The sequence below is a fragment of the Carettochelys insculpta genome, chromosome 6, assembly GCF_033958435.1.
Source record: "Carettochelys insculpta isolate YL-2023 chromosome 6, ASM3395843v1, whole genome shotgun sequence".
In the NCBI taxonomy this organism is placed as follows: domain Eukaryota; kingdom Metazoa; phylum Chordata; order Testudines; family Carettochelyidae; genus Carettochelys; species Carettochelys insculpta.
Genome location: NC_134142.1, coordinates 44,374,685 through 44,388,439, shown reverse-complemented (window position 1 = coordinate 44,388,439; position 13,755 = coordinate 44,374,685). Strand labels below are relative to the sequence as shown.

Below are 13,755 nucleotides of genomic sequence, written 5' to 3'. Positions count from 1 at the left end.
TTAGATGATCCACTCACGGAAGGGTGAAAAACAAAAGTGCTGGCTGTGTGAACTTGAACCAAATGCAAAGACAGTCCAGGTTATCTAGGTATAATAAGGAGTTCCATAGCAATGGGATGCTGGACTAATGAGAGTGTCATCATTCTTCTAAGCTCAGCCATGAAGCCCCAAAAAATCCTTTTTGATTTTAGCATAGTACAGGGGGTCACAGCAACCTTTCTGAGGCAAAGTGCAGAAATCTGACCTTCTGACCTCTAGGTACAGCCCAAATGATGGTGATACTTTTTCAGTCACTAATGGCCCCACTTTACCATTTAAGTGCTGGTTTGTAGCATCAGCTGGTGTTTTGTTATTCCACAGACGGCACAGCTTTGAGTAAGCTCCCGGCTGCAGGGGTTTGCTGACCCCTGGTATAGTAGATTCAATTCCTGCCACAATTATGCTTATGAATTAAATGTACTCTCTGAATTGTAAGACCAGAATGTTTTCCATCTTCAATTCTTCTTCAAGACCCATTTTTACTGTAACTATTACAAGAAATTAGTTAACTAATAATGGATAGTTGGCAGGGAAGTGAGAAATAGAGAGCCAATGGGTACAGCTGATTTGTAGTTATATTTAAAATCAACACCAAGCTCTGTAATGTGTATGAATAGTGCACATATTTCCATTGTGTCCCTTTCCCACACCACTCACGTTTCATAATATTTACCTTCTTTAGCTTTTCTTTCAAAATCTCTGACTTCTAGAATGCCTCCTTTTTCATAATCTGAAAAGTAAGAGATGAGCAAGCATGATCCCAGGTCTGAGGAAACACTTCTTCCCATGAAAACTTACATACTGGAGCAAAACTCTGAGGCAAAGGGTAGATCCTGTAGCACAGGATACACAGAACTGCACAGGATGGCACACAAGTGAAAGCGTATCTACGAAATGCTGTATGCAGTACACCTGTAGACATTTCAGTCCCAGGATATTACACAGACAAGTTGGGTAAGGCCGTATCTTTTATTGGACCAACTTCTGTTGGATACAGAGAGAGAAAGAGAAAGGGACACACTGTTGGACCGCACATAGCTCTCACTCAGGTCTGGGAAGATACTCCAAGACAAACTCTGCTGGGGGACTCAGCTGTGTGTGTGTTCCCTGGGTGTGCTTCCTCCATCAAAGTCACACAGGCGGCCTATCTCCCACACAGTCTCTTCTTCCCACCTCTCACACCAAGTAGCCGCAGTTTCCCTCTCATTGCACAAGAGCTCTCTACCACAAGCTGATTTACCTATCAGGTCGGTGTCAACAGCCCGGTCATAGTAATAGGAGAAGGCATAAAAGGAGCTTTTGCGAATTTCATCTGGCTGGTGCAGTCTTCCTTGTACAACCTTCAGCACTTCTGAATAGCATGGCTCAAATCCGGTTTCCCCTGCCAGTGCAAACACAGGCAAAGATGAACTCACAGAGACAGATCAGAAAACAGAGGAACCAGTGACAATTTGATGAGAAGGCAAGAAAGAAAGCAGAGACTAAAACAGAAAAAGGGGAGGAAGAGAGACTCAGCCAAGGGTAAGAGGGAAGGAGAGACAGCGAAGGGTAGGCATCCTCACCCAAGACAAAGTTCTCTTTCAGACTATCTCAGCAGCTCTCCTCCTTAATACACCAAAAATAGACTTTCCGAAAGCCTCTGACATGGCTCCTCACTAAAGACCCTCATTAAGCAACATAAACTGCAGTGGGATAAGAGGGGAAGGTCCCCTCATGGATCAGAAACTGCTTAAAAGAATAGGAATGATCAGTTTTCAGAATGGAGAACAGGAAATAGTGGTGTCCCCCAGGGGCCTGTACTGTGACCAATGCTGTTCAACTTATTCATAAGTGATCTGCGAAAAGGGGTAAACAGTGAGGTGAAAAAATTTGCAGATGACTCAAAATTATTCCAGAGAGTTAAATCCAAAACAGACTGAAGAGTTATGAAGGGGTTGGACAAAACTGGATGACTGAGCAATGTGGCAGATGAAATTCAATGGATAAATGTGAAATAAAGCACACTGGAGAATGCAATGCCAATTATACATAAATCATAATGGAGTCTAAATTAGCAATTATCCCTCCAGAAAGAGGCTTAGAGTCATTACAGATAGAACAGATGTTTTCAGAGAACTACATGCAGTGGCAGTCAAAAAAGCCAACAGAATGTTAGGAACTATTAGGAAAGAGATAGATACCTAAGCAGAAAATATCATAATTCCTCTATACAAACCCATGGTCTATGTAAGTGTGCTCTCTCTCTGCCATTATCTAAACAACTGATGAAAATATTGGGCAGAACCAGTCCTCAAACTGATCCCTGCAGATCCCCAACTTTCCAGCATTACTGAGACCCATTTAGGTACCCACCGTAGAGTAGATCCACCTAGGTTGTATTTCCCTAGTTTGTTGACAAGAAGGTCATGCAAGACTGTCAAACGCCTTAGTAAAGTCCCCAGAAGAGGTAATTTGACACTGGGGCGAGGGACGTTGAACCATGGTGCTGGAGTGTGAGGGGAACCGCAGTGCCCTGAGTTGGATGAGTGAGGTGGGGGGGTGGAAAAGAGAGAGAGAGAGAGAGAGAGAGTGTCTTTTTTTTTTCGTTCTCACTTGTGCGTGGTCCCCAGCCCAAAAAAAGAACACATTTTGTGTCAAACCAATGTCATTGCTTTATGTGACAGGGTAACAAGCTTTGTGGATAGGAGGAAGCGGTAGAGGAGGTATATCTAGGAATCCTGGCCAATGAGAGCAACAGGAATGGGAGCCTGCAAGCCAATGCAGGGGTTAAAGTTTCTCTGTGCTGCCATTTCCAGTGCAGAGCTGTGGACTGGATGAGGCCAATGGTTTGCCTTGATCCAGTCCGAAAGTTGCTCCAGCCAAAACAGTGAGGAGGGGACCAAAAAGTTTCCTAACCTCAGCCTTTTTGAAATCCATTCTCTTAATTTTGCTCTTCTCCCTCCTACTGTTCGTTAGAATGAACTCCACCATTTTGTTACCACTTTCACCCAAGCTGTCTTCAAACTCCCAACAAGTTCCTCCTTATTTGTCAAAATCTAGAATAGCCTCTCTCCTACTGGCTTTCTCTGCTTTTGAAATTAAAAACTGTCTCCAGTACATTCCAAGAACTTGTTGGATAATCTGTGCCCTGCTGTGTTGTATTTCCAATCAATCCAGGTATTGATATTTGGGGGGCCAGGTTTATGATTCCTCAGGTCATTTTTGTTCCTTTTTCAAAGACACTACAATGTTTGTCTTCAAAAGCCCTCTGGGACTTTGCCCATCCCATAAGTTCTCAAAGTTAATCACTAACTTTACTGCAGTGGGACAAGCAGATCCAAACCTTCCTACCAATGGTCTACAGCATTTTGCAATGAGAAGCGACAACTCCTATAGGGCCAGTTGCCCTCTTCCTGTTCACTTTCGATTATTCTTGTGCTGTATCAAGAGCTTTCCATATCAAGGGACCTGTGACTGTCTCTGTGACCATATTCCTGAGACTCACAAACATACTCCCAAAGAACTGGGTCACAAAAAAGGGATTGATCAAGAAAACCCTCTTTCTAGAGTCAGGCTTAGCCCACAAAAGGAAGGCACCCAAATCACCTTTTGTCAGAAACCAAAACCTCCTTAATATACCTTCTCTGTTGCCACCATACTGATATCTCATTCCCCCAAAGTGCCACTCTGCCTCCAGTCGCTTCGGTAAACAAGAACTTCGGAACATCTGTCCATCCACTGCTGCAAAGAAGCCAAAGGAAATTCAGGAAGGGCTGAGACCTCCCAAAACCTATGCACTAATCAAGGCTCCACCAGAAGGTGAAGAATACCCAAGGTGTCTTATAATTTCCTGATGGGCAAACTAAGATTTGGTGAATGTAGAGAGTTAGATACTGCATAAATGGATTCTGAATTGGGGAATAATCAGAACTCTGGAATATGATTCCTCCTGGTCCTGCAGATTATTATTCTCAATTTCTGGGCAGATCACTGACAGGGAAATGGAGGAAAAGGTAAAATGAAGAGGGTCACACATGGAAAGGGGGCACCCAACTGCACCCACTTCTTTAGAAATCTAAAGATTTCTTCACCCACTTCTTTAGAAATCTAACCCAACTGTTTCATCTGATTGTACCTTCCATTTCCAGAGCTCCAAGAGTTGCTAGTCTGGCAGCTTTCAGTCCAAAGCCCAGATAGCTGCAAAAACCAAAGCACAATATTACAGTTTTGCCCTGGCTCATTGGACATGCTTTACACACCGCCAAACCCTAAGTTTATGGCATGCAGACACCAGATTCCCCTTCTCTGCATCCTTCTCCAGTTCCCCCTCCAATCTTAGTGAGTTTCTGCCTGCCAGGAGAAGAATTATAAGTCCCAATGGACTAATGCAAAAACAAAATGTTACAAAGTACATAGAAAGGGAGTAAATGTGACAATGAGGCAGGAAGTGGGTAGAGAAGAATAGGAAGCATTTGAGCAACTCAAAAAAATCTGGCATGAATTTCGTAGATTTAAAAGAAAGGATCAAAGAAAAGAGGAGGTCTTGCTGTATCAGAAGAGTGAGTAAAAAGCAGCATTAACGTACATACATTTCTACAAACAAAATGCAATGGGAGTGGGAAATAAGCAAGACAACCCAAAAGTTGTACACAATGATGGAGATGATGATCTAACAGAAATTGGGCAACATTATCTATGATGCCTACGGGATACAATGTGATGACCAAGAGGAGAATGGAGAAATACTTTGGGTAAAGATATTAGTAATATAAAAAATAGAAAAAATGATCAAAGCCAGTGGCTATAGACTTGAGAAAAAAAACACAGATTACAGGACCAGTTTTGGGGTACTTGTTGGCACTTATTACATCAGCTCAGACTTTTAACAAAGCCTCTAATTGTGATAATGGCCTCCTGTGCACTAGGACTTGTCTGAAATCCCAACTCATCACACCAGGCTGGGTTTTAAGTTAACTGTACATCACTCCGGAAAACTGAATCAGGATCACTGTTGACAGCTCAGAAAACCCCCCTTCTCAACAGTACAGTGGGCAGAAAAAGCAAACTGTTTGGATACATAACGTATAGGAAAGGAAACAATTCTTAAAATACTATAATGTTACATAATTCATAGATGCTGCATATTGTGTCCTGACCTGGGTTCAGTTGGGTTCATCCTATCTCAGAAAGGAAACGGAAGTAGCGTAGACATTTTAGAAGTGAGTGACAAAGCAGCTAAGAGACCTGGGCACACTTCTGTGTAAAAGAGAGATTGAGAATACTAGAGCTGTTTAAGTGAGGGTAGGTTTACACTACAGGAGAAGGTTGAATTAAGGTATGCAATTTCAGCTATGTTAATGACGTACCTACAGTTGATGTACCTTAATTAGGGCTTCTGCACTGTCTCCACTAAAGGAGCTTCGATGGGAGCCTGCACTCCCATTGGATTCCCTTACTCGTAAGGCGGCGAGGCAGGGGAACCACAGTCGATGAGGGCACCCCATAAATTCAATTTAGTGCATTCCCACTAAGCAGGTAAGTTGAGCCCTGGAAGATCGACCATGCCAGCATCAATCTTACCTGTAGTGTAGCTGTAACCTTAGAGAGGAGATGACGAAAAAGAATAAAATAAAACTATGTAGGAAAAGGGCATAGCCCCAGGCCAAGACTGACAGGAAGTTGGGGAAAAGAACCCTCCACCCCTTATGAGCAGAGCCAGGCCAGCCACACCCACCTGAATAGAAGTAGAGAGGCAAGCAGTGGTGAAAGACCCCAGTGACAGCCTCACCGGACAAGGAGGAAGGACAGTTGGTCCAACAGGTTGACCCCTTTGTCCATGTGGACTTGTTGTGGGGAGAGGGGGTCTTTTCCCCTGAAGCCTCAAGCACCAGAGAGGGTTGGATCAATGAGGCCACCAGTTTGTCAAAAGTGTCTGATGTTGAGCTTGCTGACTGGAAAGGTTGAGTGAAACCCCTGTGGGTCCAAGGGGTACCACAGAACCAGCTGGTGGATCTGGGGCCACAGCATAGATTTTGGTGCTTGTGATGTAGACAGAACTGAGAATTTGGGAGGCTGTGCTGCCAGTACTGAGCCCTGCTCTGTATTAGAGCCATACATGGAGCGGTAAGTACCTGTTGACTGGTATCTATTGGAGCAGCAACTTCATGATCGACCCTGACTGTGGTCACATCTGAAGAAAGAATGGTCTGACTGGGATGTGTGCCTCCACGGGGACCTCAGTCACCCACAGTGCTCCATGAAGGGAGATTGGTGATCCACCATTCACACTTTGAGACAGGTACCAGGACAAGCAGCAGGACTTTCAAGTATCATGGACCGGCCACCATGGGAATCTTCCTGAACAGAGTGACAACCTTTTTGGAGACTGATTATGGGACCCATAGCTCCTGTTGGTCAAATGGTCTCAGAACCCATAACAACTCAGTTTGAAAGGTCAGTCCCAAGGCTTTTGCTGGGAGGCACATGCCTCTTGTGGGTCTGTGCCAGGTAACCAGTGAAGTCTGCCTCAACTCCTGCTGCTAGCACCCAGAGTCCAGAGACCAGAGAGGACTTTGCTGTGACTGCCTTCCCAGGTCTGAGGTGTGTCCTACTGGGGGACAGACACCAGATAGTAGCCCACAATGGAAAGTGGTGCTGTTAAGCCAAAGGCAGAGGAAAGAGTCCCCAGAAGGGGTTACCCTAACATCTGGACACTGCCAGAGCTGGTGTGGGTGGCACTGAGAACATCAGGATTTCCTGCACTGCCTGGAGATCTTCAGGCATTGATGGCACCTGAAGCTGAGGGAGGCCCTCTTCTGAGTCCAGGCTTCCAGGCAAAGAAAGGGATGGGCTGAACCACTCAATGTCAGCTGAGGCCCAATTTCCCGTATAGGGAGATGAGATGCCCAGTGTGGGTCTTAGCTCTCCCCTAGCCCTGTCCTTCCCCTTTCCAGCAGTAGGAGATTGACCCCTACTGGCCTTCTTCATCTTCTGGACTGGAACCACAGATATGGATCTGCAGTAGCTCACTGACAGTATGGGGGATACTATGTGCCAACACTGTAGTGTTGGGTGCCAAGTCAGACATTTGGTTTGGGGCTGGAGTAAGCGCTGACTCCATCAGGAGCACTTTGAACCTGATCTTACACTCCTTCTTCAACCTGGGTTTAAAGAATTTACCGATAACACACTTGTCACTTATGTGCCCTTCCCTGAAACACCGGAGGCAAGAGCTGTGGGAATTGTTGAGAAACACGGGGCATTTACAGCTGTCACAGGGTGCACAGCCAGTAAAGTAAATACAAACTACTGCTAAGAGCTAACTAACTCTATTGCGAATTATTTACAGGAACACTGCAAGAATTAAATATTGTATAAATGAATCCTAAGCAGTGCTAGTAAGAGCAGTGAACTTCCCAGGCAGCATCACTGGTGGCAAGAAGGAACTGAAGGTGGTGGGAGCAGATGGCGCCCATTACACTGTACCAAGCAGGAGCTATTCCAGAGGGCACCAGAGCCACTCCCTAGAAGATACTGCTGAGGGAAAAAACTTCTGGCACTGGAGCATGTGGTGAGCACATATTTTTAAGGTGGAATGGACATGATCAAGCACTCAAAGAACTGTTTATTACTCTGCCCTATGTGCGTGCCTGCGGGTGTGTGTGTGTATCCTGAAAGCACTAGCTCCCTCTTAAGCTTTGTTGGATAGATAAAAGATAGAGGGGCTGTGGTCCCCCAACTAAGAATGATAGGAGACAGCCATGGACCCTTAAATACTGATGGACAAAATGCATAACCTATGTTCAGTGAGGTGTTCCCTTGTAACAACAGAAAAAGATGATGAAACTGATCAAAAGAAACGACTTGTACATCATGAACTTTTCAGTGACCAAGAAACCAAGTCACTCTGGAACTGGTGGCTTGGGAAGCGTGAGGTCCTGTATCCCATTACCAGTCTGATCAGGTTGTGTCTTGACAGCTGAATTACATTATCCCCCTTTCCAAGAGGCCCAAAGTATTTGATTTAATCATCCTACCAGAATTTCTCTTCTCCTGAAGTAATTACCCATAATGCTTGTTTGAGTCACAAACCATGATTTCCAATGTTCTTGATATTCATGTCACGCTTTGAAGGACGCAGGATCAATTAATGTTAGGGTCTCCAGTGAGATAATCTTGTTGGAAGATCAGGGCTCAACAACTCACTATGGGACAACATGCTACCTCCTAGGCTGGCTCTCAAGGCTATGAAAAGATTGCCCCACCGAAGGTGGCAGCTTCTTGCTCCTCACCTGTGCGCGTAGAGCTTGTAAGTGCTATTGAACATTTCAAATGAGGTGACAAAATCCACGGGGGTTTGTTCCAATGTTTCCTAAAAATTAAGTATATCAATATTTATTTCAGTCCCTATCACTCAATCAAATAAATGAAAACAAAACAAGAAACCTAGTGGTAATATCCTTGCTAACTTTCGCACAGACATCCAGGTAATTTACTGTACTCATCCAATGCAGCTACATGGAGCTACCCACCCTCCGTTACAAATATCTCATAATTTTGCTATTGTCATAGTACCCATAAAGCTTTGCCTAATCCAGCCCTCAAAATTAATATAGCCTAGGCAACCTTAATTCTGCCCCTCGTGTACGTATATTGTTATTAGGGCTGTCAAGTGATTAAAAGAATTCATTGCAATTAACCGCGTTGTTAAACACTAAGGCTATGTCTACACTAGAAGCATCTGTCGACAGTAATGTCTGTCAACAGACTTATGTCCACAGAAACTCTGTTGACAGAGTGTATCTACACACAAAAACAGATCGACAGAGCAATCTGGTCTGTCGACGGAGAGCAGCCAGAGTGCCCTGCCCTCTGTCGACAGCAGAACGGCTGACCAGGAGCTCTGCAAACAGGGCTGCCCAGTGAACTGGAAGCCCTTTCTGTCAACAGAAGTGTCTAAACTGTCAAGACAAATGCTGAGTTCTTTCGAGACTCTGTCAACAGAAGGCTCTGTGTGCATAGGTGTTTTCTGAGTTATGTCGAAAGAAGGCCCTTTCTATCGACAAAATGCTCTATTGTAGACGCAGCCTAAAGCTATGGCTACACTACAGTTGCTATTCTGGGATACAAATGTATCCCAAAATAGCAGCTCTGCAGCTAAACACTGTGCTCAAAATAGCAGTGCTATTTCAAGTGTGATATTCCGCTTCTGCTACCCCTTGTCATAAGAGGGGTAACAAAAACACTGAAATAGCCACTTATTTCAAACTTCAGTGCCGTTTGGATGGCACCAAGCTCAAAATAAAGTAACTCGAAATAATTTACACAATTTGCGTTGCGCAAATGGTGTAAGTTATTTTGAGTTACAGCTAGTGTAGCCGTAGCCTAACAGAATACCATTTATTTAATTATTTTGGGGGTATTTTCTACACTTTCAAATATGTTTGTAATTTAAGTCAATACTTTTCTTTTTCTCCTTAGAGAGGATCTTTTCTTTATGAGCACCAGTCACTTGAATTTCACTGTCAATATTAAAGGGGGCAAAAGCAGACTGACCTTCACACATGGCATGCAGGTGCCCGTACTGGAAACGTGAGTCTTCAGAGCATGTGGTTGCAGGGGGCACCATTACCAATGGTTAAAACAACCCTAGCACATATGCTTGTGTCTGCTCCTCACCTCAAACCGTGGCAGGAAAGTGATTTGCGTTGAGGCTCCTCCCAGGTCCAGTGTCCCAACTGTCTGCTGGTTCTGGCCATAGAGCTGCCCTGCAGACAATATCATGCTCAGAACAGCCACTGATACTTGAAGTCTTAGCTTGGAGACTGCCCACAAGTCCCTACAGCCCCCTAGTTCTCAGCCCATCACAGACCTATACGAGGGCTGATTTGATTGGAAGGATATATGGCCAGGTGAAAACGCACCACATAATGCAAAGCTAGTTTCTATAACATGCTGGGGTGGTGTCAGGCAGAAACACCAAGTCAGAAAGGATGACCCTGCCTCACAACTCATTGCCACGGGGCTGGCAGATACAGGGCAGATACTGAGGGCAAAGTAAGGGACTTTCCCTCTTGATTCCAACTTCACTTCTGTGGAGGTGAAGGGGGGAAATCCCTACATATCCAAAAATTGGACGTTGGTCAAATCCTCTCCCCCACCTTAGCCCCAATCTGTAGCTGGCTCTTGGTGTGGAAAAGAAGGGGAAGTGTAAACCTTCCACCTCTAGCATTACCATTTCCACCTAGCCAGGGCACAGTCTCATTCTTCTAGTTTCTCCTCTATTCTTCCCACTCTCTGCTGCGGCAAAGGAGAGTGGAGGATGGCAAACCAGGTGAGGCAGGGAGGGGCACAGATGGGATAGCCAACTCCAAACTTCTTCCCATCTATGCAGGGACCAGCTCAGGCCTAAGACTGAGTCAAAGCAGAGTTAATTACCTGTCAGAAAGTTCACAGTGATCCAGGCTAAAACACCTGCAAAGAAGAAGAAGAAGAAAAAAAAAAAGAAAAATGGAAGGATGTGTAAGATCATAAGGGGGACTAGTGGGGAGAGGGATTTTTGACATATGTGCATTTACAGCAGAGCGAAGAACTGGGCCTTGTGTCACAACAGTATACCAATTGGCATAGAGATAATTTGCCTTTGGTATTAGCTGACTTTTGAGCATTTAAATTCTTAACTTTAAAACTGTACAAATGCTCTTTGTATTTTAATTCCACTGAATGTAGATGTGAAAAACGTGGCTCTGCTTCAGGTGAGCCAGTAAAATATGAACAACTCCTCCTCTTCTGCTCTAGCCACTGAGCTTGACAGCAGCATTAGGTAGCACCTGTGGGTAAGTCAGCAGTGGGATTCCAATGGAAAGACATGTGGTTTGAGGAGGGAATTTAGAAAATAAAATAAAGGCCACACTGGGCTCTACTAGGCCTCAGTAGTCCTTCTCCCTCTGCACACAGTACTGTTCTCTATGGCACATTCTCCCATGACCCCCATGTAGTGCATTAATAACTTATTTTCTTCCTTCAAATACTTGTAGACTCACCATGCGCACTGTCTCTTAGACCAGCATTGGCTCTTTCAATAGTTCCTCAAAAACAGGCCCCTTCCGCTCTGATTTTCTCTGCTCTTCTTAGAGCTCCTCAAATTGTCACTCTATTAGTGGTAATTAGCGCTGGCCAAAATTTTTCAACCTTTTTGGTGTGTGCAAAAATGCAAATTTGGGTTGACAAACATTTCTCAATTCATTTTGAATGTGTTGCATTGTTTTGGTCAAAATAAAAACGTCTTTAAAAATTCTGAAAAAAAGATCAAAATGTTTCAATGTCTTTGAAACAAAACCTTTTCTTTGCTCAATTTTAATTGATTGGGGTTTGAAATTTCCTTTATTTTTATTTTAAAAAGGCTCAACATTGAAATGAAGCCTTTACACTAAAACTTAGGAGAAATTCCGTTTCAGATCAGCCCTTTTTTAAACGTTTTAGAATTGCCAGCAAAAAAAAAAAAAAAATCAGTCATTCATGCAGCTCAAGCAGTAATGAACAACTCAGTACAGAATGCAGTTGTTCAGCTGGAGCTCATCAGACCTGCTTAAAGAGGGCTAGTCACCTCCCTATTCTGTGATGAGACACTTCTGTATACCTACTCCAGTTTTATAATGGCCCTCTTTCCAACTAGATCATGCTGCACACACACGTGTGATTTGCTGCCTACTCTACTTCCATAGTTTATTTCAGCCATTTTGGGTTTCCTGGGTTTTGCTTCCACTCTGTGTTTTGGCGATTGTTTCTATGCTATTTAGCTGCCATTTTACAAGATGAATCTCATATTATTTGCCAAGGTTTCTAATCTCTTTCAGGTTAATTAGAGTTATTTCTATAGCCTCATTAGTGCTTGGAGTGCCTCCAAAATCTGCACATTTCATGATTAACTAGTCTTTTACTCCGTCTTCTAACTCATCCACTAACTCACTGATGTGGTGTCCAACTGATTTGTCTACAGGGAGTCTGGGCAGAAGGGGGTGCAGGAACAGGCTGCGGGTGCAGGAGCAGGTCTAGGGGAGAGGAAGGGTGCCGGGATGTGGAAGAGAGGGTTCAGGGTGGAGATAAGGGGTTGGGGGGCAGAAGCAAGGTGGGGATGTGGAGTCTGGGCAGGAGTGGGGTCTAGGCAGAAGGGGGTAGAAGGTTTGGGGTGCAGGGTCTGGGTGGGAGTGAGGGATCTGGAAAGGAGGGGTCAGGGTGGGGATGGGAATGGGGGTCTGGATGGGAGGAGGGCACAGGAGCTGTCTGGGGGCACTGGGTCTGGGTGATGGGGATGCACTCACCTTTGCAGCACCCCCTCCCTGCTGCTCCCAGATACCGCCCTCCCCTGTTCTGACTGGATGGAATTCCAGCCAATCAGAGCAGTGGTAGGAAGCCTCCAGGCAAGACGTCCAGGCCACCGCTGCTGCTCCCCTTCCCTTCTCCCAGCTGGGAGAGCAGCTGCAACCAGAAGCAGAGCCTGGAGCCGATTCCTGCTCCCCAGCCCCTGGCACAGCCCGTGGTCTGGATCTGGACTGTGGATTGCCTGATTCAGGCCGTGAGGCTCAGGACCCTCCACCCATGGGCTGGATTCTATGGAGGGGAGCCCTGAGCAGTGGGCTTCGGTACCAGACAAGCTGCGGTCTGGATCTGGACCACAGGTTCCCCATGCTTACTAAACAGTGTCAATGGTTTTGAAATTGTGGGTTGGGACCCTATTTAATGGGGTTGCCAGGGCCAGTGTTAGACATGTTGGGGCCTGGGGCAGAAGCCAAACCTCAGAGGCTTCAGCAAGAGTGGTGGGGCTTGTGCTCTGCGCCATCCCCTCATAGGGTCATGCAGCACATGTATTTGTTATTGTCAAAGGAAGCCTGTCATGCAATGAACTTTCAGAAGTGCAGTGAGGCTTCCAAAAGCAACCTGCGGAGGATTACAGCATCTCTTTTACTCACACCTGCACCAGAGAGCAAGTGCTCAACTGTTGATTTTAATCTCTGTGGTGGAGACACCAGCTCTATTTCTGTTCATCCAATGCTACACAGACACTCCTGCTCTGGACCATGGAATGTCACCTACATATCTCCAGAACCCCTTTGCTTGCCTGCATTTCTAGCTCAAGATCTGTCTGATTAGTCAAAATCCTCAGGAATACAAAGGAATCCACTGTTTTCAAACTGACTGAGTTGTGCTCAAAGTGCTTTGTTCTTTCCTTCTGTCCTGAAGATCACTTCTCTTTCCCTTTTGCCTTCAGCCCACTTTCCCCTTCCCAAGACCCACCTTCAGAAGATCCATCCATGATGCTAACGCTGTTATTTGGAACCAGAAAGGGGGACTCCTCAAAGACCTCTCTCACCTGAGGAAAGAACAAATAGTAAGATTCCCTAGGCCTGGGGCCATGCTCTTCACTAAATGTGCTGGACAAAGCTTCTCCTTCCTCCTCCAACCAGTAGAAAGTAAGACATGAGTTTGTATTAAGCAAATTTTTCTCTTCCTCCTCAGGGAACTAGGAAGGGAAGAAGGATGTGTGCTAGTCCCCTCTCCATCCATCCTTTCTGCTTCTATCAAGGCTGGGTGGGGCAGATCTCAGGCCCACAGCAGAAGGTTTTAGAGTCTGAGAGTTCTCAAGCACTCTTATGGAATTACAGCTGCTTTTCACAGCTAGGACTAAGTTACAGTAAAGAGCATGGAAAATTGAGTTACAAAAGGTGCTGTAAGAAGAAC

General features: G+C 45.1%; 1 protein-coding gene across 5 annotated transcripts in view; it reads right to left on the bottom strand.

The window, feature by feature from the left end:
* ENTPD5 (ectonucleoside triphosphate diphosphohydrolase 5 (inactive)) overlaps positions 1–13,755 on the bottom strand; it is a 36,529-nt gene that overhangs the window by 8,992 nt on the left and 13,782 nt on the right. For 4 of the 5 annotated variants that reach the window (XM_074996805.1, XM_074996808.1, XM_074996806.1 and 1 more), the window contains exons 6-13: positions 13,312–13,387; positions 10,456–10,491; positions 9,697–9,785; positions 8,310–8,389; positions 4,154–4,215; positions 3,658–3,759; positions 1,280–1,420; positions 713–769 (exon numbers count right to left, since the gene is read on the bottom strand). In XM_074996805.1, coding sequence (XP_074852906.1) covers positions 713–769; positions 1,280–1,420; positions 3,658–3,759; positions 4,154–4,215; positions 8,310–8,389; positions 9,697–9,785; positions 10,456–10,491; positions 13,312–13,387 — 643 coding nt within the window. The remainder of the gene's footprint in view (positions 1–712; positions 770–1,279; positions 1,421–3,657; positions 3,760–4,153; positions 4,216–8,309; positions 8,390–9,696; positions 9,786–10,455; positions 10,492–13,311; positions 13,388–13,755) is intronic. The other variant, XM_074996809.1, reaches the window with a different exon arrangement.